Source organism: Grammomys surdaster, unplaced genomic scaffold, assembly GCF_004785775.1.
Source record: "Grammomys surdaster isolate TR1022 unplaced genomic scaffold, NIH_TR_1.0 184, whole genome shotgun sequence".
Classification (NCBI taxonomy): Eukaryota; Metazoa; Chordata; class Mammalia; order Rodentia; family Muridae; genus Grammomys; species Grammomys surdaster.
The window spans coordinates 6,315,553-6,334,449 of NW_021604629.1; the positions used below are offsets into that span (position 1 = coordinate 6,315,553).

At 46.3% G+C, this 18,897-nt stretch overlaps 1 protein-coding gene across 4 annotated transcripts in view; it reads left to right on the plus strand.

Moving 5' to 3' along the window:
- Arntl (aryl hydrocarbon receptor nuclear translocator like) overlaps window positions 1-18,897 on the plus strand; it is a 72,799-nt gene that overhangs the window by 37,655 nt on the left and 16,247 nt on the right. For all 4 annotated transcript variants that reach the window (XM_028767984.1, XM_028767987.1, XM_028767985.1 and 1 more), the window contains exons 3-11: window positions 2,716-2,841; window positions 3,961-4,113; window positions 6,160-6,198; window positions 6,431-6,472; window positions 7,790-7,947; window positions 9,736-9,815; window positions 14,030-14,122; window positions 15,356-15,473; window positions 17,920-18,069. In XM_028767984.1, the coding sequence (XP_028623817.1) occupies window positions 3,974-4,113; window positions 6,160-6,198; window positions 6,431-6,472; window positions 7,790-7,947; window positions 9,736-9,815; window positions 14,030-14,122; window positions 15,356-15,473; window positions 17,920-18,069 (820 nt within the window). In that variant the 5' untranslated portion in view covers window positions 2,716-2,841; window positions 3,961-3,973. The remainder of the gene's footprint in view (window positions 1-2,715; window positions 2,842-3,960; window positions 4,114-6,159; window positions 6,199-6,430; window positions 6,473-7,789; window positions 7,948-9,735; window positions 9,816-14,029; window positions 14,123-15,355; window positions 15,474-17,919; window positions 18,070-18,897) is intronic.

Sequence of the window (18,897 nt, forward strand, 5' to 3'; positions counted from 1 at the left end):
GTGCTGGGGAAGTGGACACACTGTAGCCCGGTGCTGGGGAAGTGGACACACTGTAGCCCGGTGCTGGGGAAGTGGAAACAGGTAGATCTGTAGGGCTCCCCAGCAGCCAGCCTAGTCCAGTCTGTGAGCTCCGAGTTCAGTAAAAGACCGTGTCTCAAGAAATACGGAGTATGATTGGAGAAGCCACCCAATGTTAACCTCATCCTCTACACATGTGCTTGCATGAACATACACATCTCTACACAGGTTCACACATGAACATGTACACATGCACACGAGTAAAATTAAAGTATAAGCCAGCATGGTCACTTATGCATATAATCCTACCACTAGGAAGTTGAGACCAGCCTGAGCTACACAGCAAGATCCTGTCTAAAAAAAAATTTAATTAATTAAAAGCTACAAAATATTGATATAAAGAAGAATTTCGCCCATGGGAGCCAGAAGGATGGAAGCTACTTGACTACATATATTTGTATTATATTATTATTTTTATAATATTTTAATACGTATAAAAATCAAAAGTCAAAGGATAATGGACAATGGAGGAAAAAGCATTTACAATATCTGTGATAATCAAAGAGCTTCTCTTCGTCATATGCAGATTATTTCACTTATGCCCAGTCTCCTGGTAGAACATTTCTGTGTGCCAGAAAGAGTTCTGCACACTAAGCTGTGGGCAGTCAGTAGGGTAGAGCTCCTGTTCCTCAATGCTGACCACTTCTTAGGGAAGACAGAAGGGAGATTGTTATAGGGGAAATGTGAATTAGAAAGTTTTAAATAGAGTTATACAATAGGAGTGTCAGCAGGGTTCATACTGTATGGTCCTTCAAAGAAGTATCTCTAAGGAAGTGACATTTAGCAGTACACTCTTCTGTATGTTTAATTCTGTGCCAATAAGAAGACAAATGGAGGGGTCACATTGACTCTTGGCCCAGAGCCTGGAAGCCAGAAAGATAGAGGCCACTTGACTACATAGGGAAGCCTGAAAGGCTTGTTTGGAGGGAGTACAAGTGTGTCAATATAGAGTCTCTGTCGCTTACAAAGGTAGAGATATGGGCAGATGGGTGGTTGAACAAGTCTAGAATTCAGCGGACAGCCAGGCTGGAGATAGAAGCTTGAAGTTGTCATAGTATGGGTGACATTTGAGACAGTCAAAGTAAGAGCTTCTAGGGATTGAAAGGTCAGGGTTTGGAAGTACTCATGGGGTTGTTAGTCTAGAGGCAAAGAAGATGAAAAGCCAGATTGAGAACAATAAAAGAGCAAATCCCCAAACAGAAGAATTACGGGAAAGTAGCTTCTTCAAGCCAGAGACAACATCCAAAGAAAGGTCAGCAGTGCTGATGCCACTAGGGGCCATTCGATTTAGGAAAGGATGGCCCCTATTGAACTAGCAAGGGCAGCTGGGATATTGTAATGATGTCACGAAGGGATAATACCTGATCAGGGGCTGGAGAGATGGCTCAGTAGTCCAGAGTGCTAGCTGTTCTTCCAGAGGACTAGAGTTCAATTCCCAACACCCACCCAGTGGCTCTCAACTCACTGTGACTCCAGATCCAAGAAATCTGATGCACTAGGTACATAAGTGGGTGTACAGACATACATGCAAGCAAAATACTCACCTACATAAAAAAAAGGTAAAATTAAATTAAAAAAATATCCTGACCTGAGATTATATGGAGAAACCAAGAAAAAACTAGAGACAGAAAATGGAACAGTAGGAAGACAGTGTCCCAAACAGTTTATTTGGGACTAGGGGATGGTACAATGCTAAGTTAGATCACTTGCCTAGCAAGCAAAGACCATGGGTTCCATACCCTACATTGTGGAAAAAATAATGTGTTGGGATTTTTCCTCCAAGATTTAGTTATGTGACTGAGGTTTATCCCGGTGATAATGACCGGTCTGTGGGAACACAGATGATACAGGATTGGGCAGGAGGGACCCCTGCAATGGCAGTCTTGATCAGATGAGAGCAGTAGAGTTCAGACAGGCCTTAGAGTTTGGGGAGCCTCAGCAGCAGTACCCATTGGTACTGATAGAGAGATGTGCACGTCAGCCATCATTTGACTCACAGCAGCCTGGCTGGCAGGGCTAGGGGTGTGGCTCAGTGGTAGGGCATTTGGCAACATGCATGAGGCCTTAGCGTCAGACTCTAGTACTGAGGTGGGAGCGGGGTGGGAAGGTGAGAAAAAGGAGAAAAATTATCACCTAAAGTGAGAACGAGGGGGATGTTGGAAGTTGGATAGGGGAGACAACAGGATGTCCCTGACAACACTGGCCAGGAATGTGAAGGAAGGCTGGCAGCCCTGCAGGCCTCTGAAGCGTACTTTTTCTCAAGTGCATGGTTGAACACCAGGCAGAAGGCATGTGGTGGAGAGATGGGGACCAAGTACAGACATCTGGAGAAGATAAATGCTTACAGAGGGATGAGCAAACATCAGTAATGAGGAAAGCAGTGGAAAACAGTGAGACTTTGAGACTGGCAGGAGCTCATTAAAAGACAGAAATGACCAGATCTGCCCACTAACTGTCCTGCTTTTAGAAACTAATTCTAAGAGGTAACAAATGGAGACACATGCATAGTAAAGACGCAGATTCCAGAAGTGTGTGTAAAAGTTTGTATTGGCCTGCTTGGAGGGGCTGGTTACTAGCCTGAGGGCAAAATAGTGACTTTGTGAAACAGGTTCTCACCCTTACCCTCTTGTTTTGCAGATGTGGGAATTTGGGCTCAGAGGGTGGGAGTGACAGCCCCAGTCAAATCCTGTGGACCTTGGAGCCCTTTGAGGCCCACTGGGCAACCCCTCCTCACCAGGGTTTGAAGTTAGAGTCCTTTGCAAGGTACTTATGACTTTTTTTTTTAACAGTATGCTTTTAAAATATGAACTTGGAAAATGGCTTGTACTTTCATTTGTAATGTCTTTAATTATGCAAGCAGATGCTGGGATCAAAAGGTTTAGGTGGGGGCAAGGGTGGTGGTGGGGAGGGGGGATAGAGTGGAGACAGGGTGGGGTAGTGAAGACTGGACAGGCCTTGCTTGATAAGGAAGAGAGAAGACCATATTAACTCTGCAGTAGGACTTACACTGTCTTTTGGAGAGGAGTGGCAGTTGAGACTGGGCCTTACTCATGTAGCCCAGGATGGTCTTAAACTCATGATCTTCCTATTTCCGCTTATCCCAAGAACTATCTGTGTGCACCATGCCTAGCTATCTATATACCTCTTATATTTTGTGCCTTTTCACAACTTTTTAAAAAACAAAAATGTGTGTTCCCAGCACATACGACAGGCAGCTCACAAGTGCTTGCCCCTCTAGCTCTAGGGGGAGCAGAAGCCTTTTGCTTCCACAGACATCATAGCAAAAGTACAAACATCCTTAAGATTCATGTTTGTTCCACTGATTATGTATTTGTTAATCAGAAGATGTCTGAGTATATGTGGGACATTGGGTCACCTCCCCAAGTCTCTGCCTGGCTTATTCTTCCTCCAGTGTAAGTCCTGAAAGCCACTAAACTTCTCTGGGCACAGAGACTCCTGCACAAAGGTGTAGTACCTTCACAGATTACAAATTAAAACTCTCAAAATGAATGTGATGCTTTTCCCACTCCCCTGCCCTGTCAGCCTCTTCTGGGTTGCTGGTGGTGGATGCTATTGCAGTAATCCAGACCCATGTCCTCAGTGCTGCCCAGCCCCTGCACTACCACAGACAAGCATATTGAAATAAGTCTCCCAGGGCTTGTGAGATGGCTCATGCTGCCCTTCCAGAGAACCAAGTTCAGTTCCCAGCACATACGACAGGCAGCTCACAAGTGCTTGCCCCTCTAGCTCTAGGGGGAGCAGAAGCCTTTTGCTTCCACAGACACCTCCTGCGTTCATGTTCACATGCCCCCCACCCCCATAACAGAAAACACTGAAAAATAAAGTATTTAAGAAGTAAGTGTTCTCTTGTAATCCTTTTAGCACCTTCCTTCCAATGGCGGACCAGAGAATGGACATTTCCTCAACAATCAGTGACTTCATGTCTCCGGGCCCCACTGACCTGCTCTCTGGTTCCCTGGGCACCAGTGGTGTGGACTGCAATCGCAAGAGGAAAGGCAGTGCCACTGACTACCAGTAAGGCCCTTGGGACTGTCAGCTGACATCAGTACATGGGCACGGAGCACCTGCCCTCCAGTGTTCCTCAAGGAAGGGGTGGGCAGTGGAGGTCCCCTCCAAGTCCTGCACATTTGATTTTAGCTTCATCTGCTCCTAAATGGGCAGCAAGGAAGGCCAGCAGCACTGCTGAGGTGTTTATGTCACCTACTGTTCCCAAATTATATTATGTCCCAGGGGAAAACAATATCCTTAAAGCAGGGTTGGCTTTCCTTTGTTCCTTTGAGTAGGAGAACTCAATCTGGAGACTTGTCAGGGAAAGCTCCCACTCAGCCTCTCTGAGGAAGGGATAGAAGCCAACGTGTCAACAGCTTATGGACACTGACACTATTTAAATTAGCATGTACCTGCTAGTCTTTCTGTTTCTCTTTAGACTTGATGACTTTGCTTTTGAGTAAGTACATTTTCCTTCTTACAACCTGCTCCCCTGCCCTAGAGAGGAAGGCAGGATAGAATGGTCAGAGACAGATTTCATCTCACTGAGGCAGCTGTGTGGGGTCGAAGAGCTTTTCTTTTGTTGAATTGAGTAGAAAAATCTCTGAGGAGGTAGATCCCGTAGCAGATATCCTTTCTGCTGAAGTCCACAGGTCGGATTTGGGGAACACAGAGGCTGGAGCTCAGACACCCCCTAGGAGATGCTATGATTAATGTGTAAGTCATCCCAGATCACTGAGAGAGTTACTGTCGGGATGGAGAGTGGGCATGAGGACCGCAGGGCTTCTGCCATAGCGCTCACTCCCCAACGCAGACCAGGGCATTTTTTGGCAGATGCCGACAGAGCCAACATCTTCTAAGATTTTGATTAGACCTGTGATTTCCAGCCTCATCGTCACCCAGTTAACTTCAAGCTTTCCTTGTGCACCCCAGTTTTGTAAATTTTTGCCAATTACCTTCTGGAATTCATAGTTCTGCCCTCCTATAGTTTTCCTATGTTAAAATCATCAGCTTCCTCTCACCTGGGGCTGAGCTTGACCACAGCAGTAGACATAATTGCAGGTACAAAGGGGACATGTTTGCCTTATATCCTTTTGATTGCCCCCCAAGTCTCTGGAATAGCAGGAAAACTGCCTGTGAAGATACCCAGGGTACCTAGGTGGAACTGCTGTTTTCGAATGCCCTCAATGAATCCAGCATCCCAGAGAGCAGTTTCTATTGTTTAATGAACCATAGTCCTTCCCTTAGAAGACATGGGAGACAGGAGAAATGTCCAGGAGGCAGTCACTACCTTCCTGATGAGTGTTTGAGTTGGACAAGGGAGTAGGCTGACCCTGGGTAGAGACTGGAACTCTTTCCTCTGCGGATTTCCGGCTGTGTTTACTGAACCATGAAATGCCATGAAATGCCATGCAGTGCGGGTTTTCTGGGGTCTGTGAAAGGACGGCAGACTCTGCTGTGGCCCCGAGACCCTCTGTAGCTCTCAGCCCCCTAACTCCTCTTCATCTCAATTTCTTGAATCTGGGGCTGCCCACTTGGCCCAGGAGCAGCCTGCGGTGGCAACTCCTTTGAGATGCTCCCTGGGCCCTTGTCTGTTCTTCACTGTCTGTCAGTGCTTTCATTAGCCCCTCCTCACCTACCCACCCTCCCAACAAATAGACTCATCAGTAGTATCTTTGGTGTTTTATACATTTTGAAATGGAGTAAGCTTCATCTATCACTTATCCAGAACAGCCAAGGAATGAGGTGGCACAGATGTCTGGCTACTCTGGTTAACTAAGAGTCTCCATAAACATTGTAGATTCCCAATTCTCAAACAGTCATAAAATATAAACTAGTTTATTTAACATACATACCCTATGGAGACTATTACTGACTTTTGTTTGGTAAGGTGGAGTACCGGTCTAGGCTTTATAGTAGTGTCCACTTGATTGTGCTTGCTCATGTTACTCTTAGACAGCAGTTTCTAGATCATGGTTATTTGAGCTTTCTGGATAAATGAGAGCCTTCTACATGATGATAAGTTATGCTGCACATCTGTATTGACCTGGTCATCTCCTCTTGCTTTTGCAGAGAAAGTATGGACACAGACAAAGATGACCCTCACGGAAGGTACCATACCCTAGTAACTTGAACTTCAGTTATCTTGTGGCCATTCTCTTGGCACAATGAACGTGAGCTCAAGACTGTCCCTCTATCCCCCCGTTTCTAGTGTGGCTAATAGCAAAGAATCCTTGTGTGTTTGTGGAAAGGCATCAGGGGTCAGGCGGGGAGAAAACAGAAATGCGTAACTCTTCCAGTCCTATCTAGAGGATTGAACTTTATCTCTTGCCTTCCCCTCTAGGTTAGAATATGCAGAACACCAAGGAAGGATCAAGAATGCAAGGTAAGTTAAACCTCTGAGTCTGTCAACAAAACGTGGTACTTTCGGTTGCTTAGGGAGCAGCTGAGGAGGGTCAGTGTGCTTGCTTCGTGTCTGTGGAGTCCTCTCAGGCACCTCAGGAAAATGAGGGGGTGGTGACAGGTTCTAGCTTGTTAAGCATCTGTCCTTTGACTTCTCCTCATGTTCCCCTGTATTGAGCTGGCCTTCACTTGTTGCTGTCTACTCACATTTAACCTGGAGGAGATTTGGAGGGAGAAAGTCATTCCAGGCTGGCATTCTCTTCCCAGATGGCTTCATTGGCCCTCCAGAAGACATATGGCTGAGATGCCATTCCCAGGCAGAGCCTTACCTCTGACAGGAGCTTTTACTGTATTGCAAGTACTATCTGTAGGCCAGATCTTGGGCATTCCCACTTCCTAGAGATCTCCTAACTTGGTCCTTCTTGTCTGTCACACTTGCTGATACCATTGTGTTGAGTCTTCATGCCTCCTGCCATTACAGCTAGGGGTAGTTGAGGTTGTGTTATGACACACAGACCCAGCAAGCTGCAGACACTGGCTGACCTGAGAGTTCTAGCTTCTCCCTTGTAGACAAGCAGGTGGCTTGTGGTTCTATACCTACTTCTCCTTTGTTGATGCTGCCCTATCAGGGAAGATGGTCAAAAAACACCAGGTACACATCTGTCAGGGAGAGAACGTACAGGGAGGTGTCCTTCTACCTAAATAGGCAACCAGTCCAGGGGCGGTGTATGATATGACAGCCCTCAAAGGAAACCCAGGGACAGGCCAAAAAATCTGCTACATCTAGCCAGGTCCTGGTTGATCCAAGAATGTTAGTACTAATTACCTTTACCAGACAGAAGTGACGGCCTCAGCAGGACACACAGAGGCTGCTCACAGGCTGCAGAGGCACTCACTGTGGGACCTGAGTACTCTATGGCTGTTTTGGGTGCTAGGGTATGGGAAACCTCTACCTCCCTCCTTCCTCCTCTTTTCTGCATGCATCCCCCAAACCTGGACATACAGAATCTGAAGAACAATGAGGAAAAATAATCAGTTCAGTTTGTTGTAAAAGGACAATTGTCATTTTTTTTGTCCTTAAAAGATGGGATAAGCATCAAAAACAAATAAATGAATAAAACAAATCAGCTACCTAATTCTGACTTGTCCATGAGACCGTTTGGGGGTGATTTTTATTATAAAAGTCTAAATTTCTCACATCAGAGAATATTGGAAGTGGTCACAGCTCAGTTATCTTTGTCAGTGTTGCCTTGATGCTGGGGTACATCTCAAATGAAGTCATCCTCTTCCCCACGTGCAGGGAGGCCCACAGTCAAATTGAAAAGAGGCGTCGGGACAAGATGAACAGTTTCATTGATGAATTGGCATCTTTGGTACCAACGTGCAATGCGATGTCTAGGAAGTTAGATAAGCTCACCGTGCTAAGGATGGCTGTTCAGCACATGAAAACGTTGAGAGGTGAGATCTCAGGCTTTCTTACCTGTATGCCCTTGCCTACAAATATGACCACTCTTGCCTGCACTGTTCCTGACACAAATGGCAATTTCTTTTAACATGTAACCTGAAGTGATATGCCTGTACATTTCAGCAACAGATAAGGGACCAAATCAGGTTATTAATGAGCTGATATGGGTATTAAATGTGATTTGCATTCGTATCTCTCCAGAGCATATAAGCGTATGAGCTCAGATACCTCTTTATGTACATAGCATATGTACATTGACGTATTCTGTCTACCAAAGAGGACAGACACCTCTCACATTGCCTCTTGCTTGTTCCTGGATCCCACCCCTTACAATGATCAAAATCAAGAAATGTAGGCGCACACAGGGCGGCAGGAAAGAGCCTCCGACTTTTAAGAGAAAAACTTATCCTGGTTCCTCTGATGAATGAGTCACAGGTAGAGAGTTTTATCATCAGAAATGAACATTGATGATATTTTCATCTTCTTGGAATTTTCCCGAACTGGATTGACTCTCTGTGAGGGAGGCAGTATTTTCCTTCTTTGCTAAGTGTGGGGAGGGTGAGAAAACAGAGGCAGGAAACTGGAAGCAACTTTATCAAACTGCAGGAGGAATCTGAAATACATCATCCATTTTGGTGAATATCGTTCCTGGAATTTTCCAGTTAGTCTTGGGCTTTGGGACAAAATTGGGGAGGGTGTTTGGCCCCATATGACCTACATGATGAGAGAGGCACACCTCTGTGTCTGTATAAAGTCACTAGAAACAGGAAGTTGCTTTTGTTCTGACTTTTGGTCACTATTCAGAAATACAGAAACACTGAATCTCATCTCATGATTGAAGAATGATACTGAAAATGTGATTTTAGTGATGAAGAGATGGGTATGATTAATTAATTATTAGCAAGTTGGGCAGAAAATTTCAAGGGATATAGATTAAGACATGTGCCTTGTTAGCTGCTGTGAAGAGCATCCTTCCCCATGGTACCCTGGATTACAGGTGGGCTTCCTCCGAGCCCTCTGCTGGGTTGCTCTTCATGTTCCAATCATTGCAGCTGGCACTTGGCTTTGCTAAGCTATTTCTCTGGAGAATTTCAGATCAGTTCTGGGGTTGAACTGTGTAGATGAGAATAACATGTTCCCCAGGTTGCCAAGTGTGGGGAGGCACTTATTACCTTGCCCTGGGAAGTAGACCTAGGGTCTGGTAGCTTGCATGACTCCTAGAAGCTGAGAAGTGGTGACTTGACAGATTGAGGAGCAGCCTGTTCACTCTGGACTTCAGAACCTGCCCAGGAGACTAAAGAGCTGTGGTCTTCTGTGGGTTTTTGCTTCTGGTTTTTGAATAGCAGCATCTCACTATATAGCTCTGACTAGCCTGAAACTCACTGTATAGACCAGGCTCACCTCAGTCTCAGAGATCTGCCTACCTCTGTCTCCCTAGTGCTAGGGTTGAAGGTGTGAACCTCCACACTTGTTTTCCAATAACTGAGTCTCTCGTGGGCAGCAATGTTCTCTTTTCAATGAGATTCTTCTTTGGCATGATAGGATTCTGTCACAAGCCAAATCCACTAAGTTTTGGTGAGAAAGAAAGAAAAAGAGACAGAGAGACTGAGACAGAGAGAGAGAGACACACACACACACAGAGACACAGAGAGATAGAGAGGCGCACGCAGGCTGAGAGAGAGATTGATCTCAGAGGTGGGTTTGGCTTGGGTTGCAGGCAGGGGAGAGTGTAATGCTATGCAAATAGGAAAATCTACCCTCTCTTTCTTCTTCTCCCTAAGGTGCCACCAACCCATACACAGAAGCAAACTACAAGCCAACATTTCTATCCGATGACGAACTGAAACATCTAATTCTCAGGGTATGTGGCAGTTATGGGGATCCCTTTACACTGCATTGGTTTCTTACTAAGCTTCAGAGTAAGTGCAGCTTGAGGGAGTCTGCCATCTGAACACTGAATTCCCTGGGCCCACTTCTTCTCTTGGTTTCCCCAACTTTCTCTTGGTGTTGGGCACATCTCCTATTCCTTCCACAAAACCAGTCACCTGCCTCTCAATCTCCTTACTTAGGCAGCAGAGGGGAAGTCTATGATAGTGTGCTTGTCAGCCAGAAAAGAATTTTGTTAAAGAGGAGAGGAAAGAGAGGCTGGAGAGATGGCTCAGTGGTTTAGAGCATTGTTGTTCTTGCAGAAGACCTAGGTTTGCTTCCCGGCACCCACATGGTAGCTTACAACCATCTGTAACTGAAGGTTCCGTTGCCCCCTCCTGGCCTTCCCAGATACCAGGCACATGTGGTACACATGAATACATGCAGGCAAAACACTCAAACACATGAAATAAAATAAGTAAAATCTTAAAAGTAGGGGAGAAGTGAGTTAATCAGATGGTGGCAGTGGGTGAGACCTTCTCTTCTAACCTAACACAAGCTCTATCTAAGTCTTCACACCTGAGTCCCTCCAGAATTCCCAAAGAGAAGGCATGAAAGGGGGTATGTTCTCACCTCTTGGCCTTCGTGCTCTCTTTGTCTTGCATATCTCTGCAAAGAGACGGCCAAGCTGGCCCCGTGGGAACATATAGCTTCCACAGAGGAGGCCTGCCCCAGGCTCCAGCCGTGCTACTGGGCAGAGGGAGATGAACTAAGAAATCGAAAGGGGAAGAAACTGCATCCAGAAGCATGCCCTCTGGGATAGTGTAAACAGGAAGAATAGAAAACCGTAACTTAGAGGTAGAACACCCAGCCTTACCCCCACACAACCAGGGCCGACTTGCCTGCCTATGTACAGCACTGTAGTCATGTCCTTCAGCAGAAGTTTGCCAAGCCCAGGATGGCTCCCACCTCTTTTCCACTCAGCGTGGTCCCAGGCACATAGCACTGGCCTGTCGGCTCAGGATGAGCCGCTTCGAGTCAGTAGGTTTCATCTGCAGTGAACAGATCCGATAGGTAATAGGATTCCAGTTCTCATGTGACTGGTCTGAGTAGCCCTGTGGAGTTGCAGGGTGACTGTGAAAGGCTACGAGAACCATGCTCTTTCTCACACAACTGGCTAAGTGAATACGCTGGCTGATTTATCTCATATAGCAGGGGCTACACCAGGGCTGAGTAGTCAGTAACTTCCATGTTAACTTGTCCTGGTTCTCTGGTATGTTGGGGACTATGAACCCTTCCCAATCCCTTACCAAGTGTCTACCTGCTAAGTAAGAACTTTCGTCAACAGAAGGCTGGTTCAATCACATGATGTTTGTTATTTTAGTTTTTAGTGGATGGGGTTACAGATTCTTCATTCCCCCATTTCTCCCTAGATCCTTCCTTCTCCTTCTACATTCATGTCATATATACACATATACATGTGTATGCATTTTAAATCTGGATTCCGCAAAGGAGAGAAAACATGTAATATTTGTTTTTCTGAGTCTGGCTTAATATGATCTCCAATCCTACCTATGGTCCTACTAATGACCTAATTTTGGTCTCTTTGAGGCTGAATAAAAGGTTCCATTACAACACACACACACTTTTCCCCTATGTACAGTCCATGTATTTCTTGATGAGCTGTAGTTCAGTTACTCTACTTTCCTGCATTTTGAGCCCTAGACTGACTGCCCAGTCACTCGTTCACTAGCAGTTACCTCCTCTGAGGAGCCACCTCTGGCTATCTGCATGGCCTCCGTAATGACAATGTTCTCACAAAGCTCTGCTCCCAGCTGTCCCCCAGGCCCAGCTCCTTTGCTTGGCTGTCTGCTTTATAGAGCACAGCACCGTATGGAGCCTGCAGTGCTGACTGTATCCGTTGACTCTGCCACCTTCCTACCCTCCTTAGAAACACTTCGCTCAGATCTCTGGGTCAAGCCTGACTCTGCCCAGTATCCCCCCAGGCTGTCAGTCATTTTCCTCCCAGGCACCTTTCATGTCACATTCCCACCTTAGCAAAAGCCCTGAACACACTTCTCCTGTGAGATTTGACTGTCTGCAAGGCAGATGAGGAAGTTATTAATATCCATTTTTTTTGACATAATGAGGCTTCCAGCAGATGGTGCTAGGAAAATTACTTCCCCCTCACTGTCATCCTTCACCCTGGCCCAGCCTAGGGACTCCAGTTTCCCGTGGCTGGTGGCTTGACAGGTTCTCACAGTGAATGGATCTGCCCCTCTTGTTCTCACTTTTTACATCGTGGGACAGTCGCCTGCATTGGCCTTTTATATCCTAGGACAGCTGCCCGTGCTGGCCTTTTTCCTTCTGGCATTTGAATTCATGCCCCAGTTCTTAGAATTAAACTATATTCCAAAAGTCTTTCTTTGTAAAAAGAACAGACTTTTTTTTTTTTAAGAATTTGTCAAAGACTCATAAATGTTACAGTAATTAGCAGTAGGTCCTTGTTCTTCTTGTAACCAGTGCAAGCTGTCTTTCCTATGTGCTTTTATTAAGGGTCTTATTCTAGCCCAGGTTGGCCTAAAACTCACTATGTAGTCCAGGCTGACCTCAAATTCTTGCAGTCCTCTTAGGCCTCAGACTCCTATGTGCTGGGATCCCAGACCTGAGCCACCATGCCTGGCTTTCAGAATCTCTCAGGACCCAAAGGGGCAGAGTATTAAGGCCAAGTGCATGAGGGAGCACCCCCACCACATCACCTGAAAACTCTTAGCAAGACTGGTTGGTCATTCATAAAAAGCCATCGGTAGGATTCAAACACATGTAGGCAAAGCAACAGAGCCCCTCTCTGTCCCTGTCACCTACCCGCTCACATCTCTCACCAGATGTCTTGTCCCCATCCTGGTCTTTGTTGGAATTTTAGAGTTCACATGTACTTAAACTGAAGAAAGAGTTGGAAGAATTTCATAAGGCAATTTTGTTTTGTTTTGTTTTGTTTTGTTTTGGGGAAGTGAGATTTGAACCCAGGGCCTCATATTTGCCACGCAAGCATCTCATTACCACTATTGCTTTGTTTTCCTTATAACACAGATAGCTTAGCTTGGATGAATAGTTAAATGGTTGAGAGCAGTATTTGGCAGTATTTCCTGAACCTGCATACATTTGAACTGTTTGTGTGTCAAGGGGCGCTGCTTAAAGGAACACAAGCGACCCGCCTTCCTGCCAGGTCATCAGCAAAAGTGAAAAACCCAAATGACCCTACTTGAGATGTTGAAGCTTGAAGGTCTGAAGCACTCCCTAATAAATGAGGGTGTTCAAGTTCAGGACAGGTGGCAGCAGAGATAATGAAGATGGAATTCTGATCTTAAATGGTCCTTGCAGGCTTAGATTCTATGTTCTCCATGGTGGTAGTTCAAGTTTCATTTCTATTCCTGCGTTAAAATACCCCAGCAAACAGCAACGTAACTCATGTGAGGAAGGGCCCATTTGGCTCACACTTGCAACTCACCTGGTCCATTATTACAGGGAAGTCAAGGCAGGCATTTAAAACGCCACACCTGCAGTCAAGAGCTGCAAGAGAGAGTGGTTTCTTGCAAGTTGTAGTCAGGAACAATGAGAATAAACACATGAGTCCTTGCCTGCTTGTTCTCTCTCAGCTTTTCTCCACTGTTTCACTATTGAGGGCCCTCTCCCCCCACACACACCTAGGGAATGGTGCTGCTCACAGTGGACTGAGTCCTACAGCATCAATTAAGAATCAAAATAGTCCACCACAGCAATGCCTACAGGCTAATCTGATCTAGATAATTCCTCCTTAAGACTCTCTTCCTGGGTGGTTCTAGGCTGTGTCAAGTTGAGAGCTGAAGTTAACCAGCACAGAGGGACTGTAATTAGAGCGATGGGTTATAGTTTGTCTGGCCTGTCATAGAACCAGAAGATTAAACTTAAGCTGAATTCATTCTGAAACAGGGCTTTCTTTAATTGGTGCTTTCCCTCTGATCATTAGATGAGCAGGCATACATAGTCATATGGGAGGGAATCTTGCTGGTCTCACATAGCATTGGCTGTAAGCACCCTCTTCTTCTAACACCAGTGAAAGTGTCAGTGCATGACCCCATACATTGGAGACTTAGAAAATAAATCCCTGCTTTGCTTTCAGATCATGTGTCCTGACCTGTGATAAATTGATTATCCATTTCTCCTGATTAGGCAGCAGATGGATTTTTGTTTGTCGTAGGATGTGACCGAGGGAAGATCCTCTTTGTCTCTGAGTCTGTCTTCAAGATCCTCAATTATAGCCAGGTAATGTCGAGCTCCTATTAGTGGTGGGCAGCCTCATGCTAGTCAGAAATAGCACCTAGTTTTTCAGAAGTAAAGTATATGGGTCACATGTGAAATCCTTCTTCCAAAAATTCTTAACTTCTTAACACAGAAATGAATGTAAACTTAGGAAGAATTTTAACACATCCTGTATGTCCCCAACTGGAATGTCTGACTCTGACCTAATCAACAGCTTAAGTTTTCTTCTTGCTACGAAATGAAGATCACATATCTGTGGACTAGGATGGGGAGTGAAGCTGTCTGAAAGGGAGAGAAAGGTAGGCAGGTAATTCAATACCCGAGAATAGGAATCTTGGGAACTTACCCCAGTGGCCCACCTCTCTTTCTCTATGCAGTTCAGGATCTCAGTCCGGGAACCATGCCTGGCACAGTGGTTGGGTCTTCCCACATCAATTCACAGTGGCAATTACCCCACGCCCCAGCACGCTCAGATGCCCAACACCCCAGGGGATTCTGGATTCTGTTAAGATTAACTGTCATATACAGTTTTTGTTTTTGTTTTGAATTGCCTATAGAGTTAAGTAAGAGGAGCGTATGAAAGCTTCTAGAATAATCATTTCACCTATTATGTCCTCAGAATATGTGTTAGTTCACTCACTCATTTACGTCTTGGTAATTGCATGGAAGCCTGGTAGGCAGAAGTTTTTAGTCAAAATGCCATTTCTATAAATGAGAATTCATGTAAATTTAGCTTTTCCAAGATGTTTTGCTTTTTAATTTTTCTTCTCAGGGCACTCATAAAGGGAAGTCTGTTATCTCTGTGAGCAGACACAGGTGACGAAGACACACAAAGATAGGACTTGGCTAGTTGGACATGTACCCTAGTACCCAGGTGGCTGAGATAGGAAGGTCATGACCTGAGTAGACACAGGGGCCATCCAGGGAAATTCTATGTCAAAATAAACAATATCCCCTCAAAAATGAACAAAGGGGCGTAATTTCAGAGTTGGAGATAGCCCAATCTCTGTAGCCTTTTTCTTTTAATGTTTACTGGGCATTCAGGGGTGTTGGACCAATGTTTCCTCCTGGTGTCTATCCAGGCAAAGGTCTGGACGTGTGTGCAGGGTTCCATAAATGCTTGAGATGCTCAGGTCAGAAGGCAGAGTAGAGGCCAGGGCTGTACAGACAGGGAGTGCTGCTTCGTCGTGTGCGTCTCAGCTGTCCTGACTGTCCATTCACGTGTCATCCCCGCAGAATGACCTTATTGGCCAGAGTCTGTTTGACTACCTGCATCCAAAAGATATTGCCAAAGTTAAGGAACAACTATCTTCCTCGGACACTGCACCCCGGGAGCGACTCATTGACGCAAAGAGTGAGTGCAGGGGAGGCTGTGTGTTTTCTCCTCACCCCCCCCCCCCCCATGCCCCTCGGACACTGCATCACCACTGCCCAGGGTCAGAAACAGGTTCCTGGGACCCAGCCTCTCTGTTCTTACTTCTCTGCTATTTTTCTCTATTACAGCTGTTGGCTGTGGCTACTGGACTTATTTATGCTCACTTGGGTTTGTTAACATTGTAGACTACCTAAAGAAGAGAGGTTTCAATGGCCAAAGTTAGATTCTGTCTGATTTCAGGTTAATTTTTTCCCCCCAGAATCTATAACTTTCTAATAGCATATTCTTAAGTTGAAAAGACTCACGTTGTCCTGTTCCCCCAGAACAAATCTCAACCTCTCTCTGTCTTTCAATCTTTCTCTCTCCCTCCTTCCCTTCCTCCCTCCCTCCCTTCCTCCCTCTGAGTTGCACTTATGCCAGTGTTTCTTGGCTCCTTACACAGCTCTTCCTGCAGCCTAGGATCAGCATTTCTCTGGCCCCAGCCCTTCTTCCCCACAGCCATTCCCAGGCCAAGACCCAGGAGCTGGCCCCGAGGTTGACTAGGCACACATCCTGCTTCCACCACTCACCGGGTGTGTGGCTGTGAGGAAGTTGTTCCCCTCTCTGTGCCTCAGTTTCCTCACCTGTAAAACATAGTATTTCATTGGGTTGTTGAAAAGTTTAACAGTGTTGACTTGCTAGACAGAGAATGTAGACGATTCCCAGCACGGGGCAAGTGTGCCACTGGTGTTGGATCCTCTTGGGCTCAGGGCAGTTGGCATACGGCTTTCTTGTTACTCAGTTCTCCATGTTGATCGGTGATGGAGATGGGGTCAGGGAACTCCTCTCAGGGCACCTTTCAGGAAGTTGTGCTTCTCCATAAAAGCAGACATTGGCCCTGATGCCTGATGCCTGATGCCCTCTGTGGGCTGGTGAAGAAGAAAAAGATGGATGGCATTTTGTCCTTGGGCTCTTCACACATGGTCAGGAGACAATGACACGGGCAGTACCCTGCAGGATAGTTGTAGCTGCAGCAGTGGTGCCGGGCATGGGTCATGAGTAAACCTCACATGGGCATGAGGACAGGCACCACTGAGTCTGCATCAGCTGAGGTGTGTTTGAAAAGATGAGTTACTGTGTGCCAGGAAGGGAAGGGGATGAGCAGGGGAAACGGCCCTCGGAGAGATACTTGTATGGAGTCCCAGAGCCTGTTTGCTGCCTTTCATCAAAATGTGTAGGGAGAGAGATACAGGGCACTGAACTGATGTGACAGGCTTGGGCTGGCATTCTAGAAAAGTTAACAGAGCCAGTTTGGGAAAGGCAGTAGGGAGAGGATCCGTGAGCAGTGGACACTACTTGGCATGGCTGCCGTGCTCCCCCAGTGGTGTCTGTAGTGCAGCTTCCACAGCCATGAGACATGTAAGAGGCAAGCGTGTCAAAGTCACCCAGGAGCTTTCAGTAGCCTTGCTCTACCTTCAGAGAGTAAATCCATAGCCCAGCCCAGCAGAACAAAATGGTAGCATGGTATAGTACTTACTGAATGTGCCAGAAGCCCAGGGTTTCACCCACAGTGACATGGTTAAAACCAAGCTTGCCTAGTTTGGGGTTTTGAGTAGCCCCATGATTCAAAAGCAAGAATATGCAAAGCTAACTATAAGACCACACCTAACACAATCAATCTAAAATATTATGTTGATGTAATTATTACTAAAGAGTTAAAGTTCTTTAACATTTCTTTGGTGCTGGCCTCTGAAATCCTGCATGTACTTTACTCAGTTCTGAAACGCCATGTTCCACGGTCAGCAGCAGCATGAAACTAGTGGCTGCCATAGGGAGCATACATCCAGAACGGGGTCCACTGATGGGAGCCCCAAGGGGCTCTGACTCCAGTTAAGCTGAAATTTCAAGGCAATCCTGTGCCCTCCCCCTAGCCCCACACCATTCCAGTATCTCAGTCCTGTGCATCCTTTGGGTAGGACCCCAGACCTTTAGCTGGGAAGGAAGTGTCTGTCACTTGATGCTGATCATTAAGTTTCCCTGTTTTTGTTTTTTGTTTTTTTGGTTTTTTGAGACAGGGTTTTTCTGTATAGTCCTGGCTGTCCTGGAACTCACTCTGTAGACCAGGCTGGCCTCGAACTCAGAAATCCACCTGCCTCTGCCTCCCAAGTGCTGGGATTAAAGGCGTGCGCCACCACCGCCCGGCTCTTGGTATGCCTCCATTTCCCTCACTTCCTCTGCTCCTGGTGGGCAGGAACACTTTGCTGTGTTTCTTTTCATCCCTCAGGCGGCCCACGCCACCCGTGCTACTGCTCTTCTTACCCATCTGTAACCGTCTGTGTGAGCATGGGGCCTAAGAGAACAGTGAGGCAGTAAGGGCTGAGGTCACACTGCCCCTCCTGACAGACAGTTCTGTCCTCATTTCACCACATTTTGTGTTGATTTGCAGCTGGACTTCCGGTTAAAACGGATATAACCCCTGGGCCCTCCCGATTATGCTCTGGAGCTCGGCGCTCTTTCTTCTGTAGAATGAAGTGCAACAGGCCTTCAGTAAAGGTGGAAGATAAGGACTTCGCCTCCACCTGTTCAAAGAAAAAAGGTACAGTTAACAGCCTCAAGGGAGGTGTACCTGGAGTCCCTGATTTTCAGCTCCCCAGAGCAGCTGCTCCCTAGCCTGCAGCTGCTCCCTAGCCTGCAGCCAGGACTGCCTCTCACCTTATAGCCTTGAGCAATTGGGGGGGGGGGAGGCTGGAGCCCTGCTGTGTTGCCATGGGGACAGATTTGTGAATAAGCTTTCTGTGTGTAACTTCTGTTTGTCCTGTTGTGGTTTGGGGGAAAAAACCGCAGTCAGCCACAATTCTTTCTCTAGAGTACCCACCCTTCTAGAATCCTGGCCAATTTCCCTAGTGACTTCACATGTTGAACATGTTCAGGGTTCTTTCTTCTTGCAGAGTTCTCTCCCTGGCTCTTTGCTCCCCCTCCCTGCCCTGGGGCCACTCTCCTCCGTCCACAGTGATGTGTATATAGATAATGTCACCCGTAGGTCAAAAACTTCTAAGTTTACATCTCTACCTCAGCTTTTCTTTTGAACTCCAAGTATCTTAGTAAGCCTCAGGGGCATTTCTAGAGTGGCTACTTGGGTCCCTGACCTGTACCACTTACTAATATCACTGAAGGGTATTTATTTATGTCCAGGTATAACCAGAGATTTTTTTTTTTTTCGAGACACAAGGTCTCTCTGTGTAGTCCTGGCTGTCCTGGAACTCACTCTGTAGACCAGGCTGGCCTCGAACTCAGAAATTCACCTGCCTCTGCCTCCCAAGTGCTGGGATTAAAGGCGTTTAAAAAAAAATAGTTGTTTCTCCAGTTGTGGAACCAGACATTTTAGGGCCAAAGTCTAGGCTGCAGCAGCCCCAACAAGCTAAAA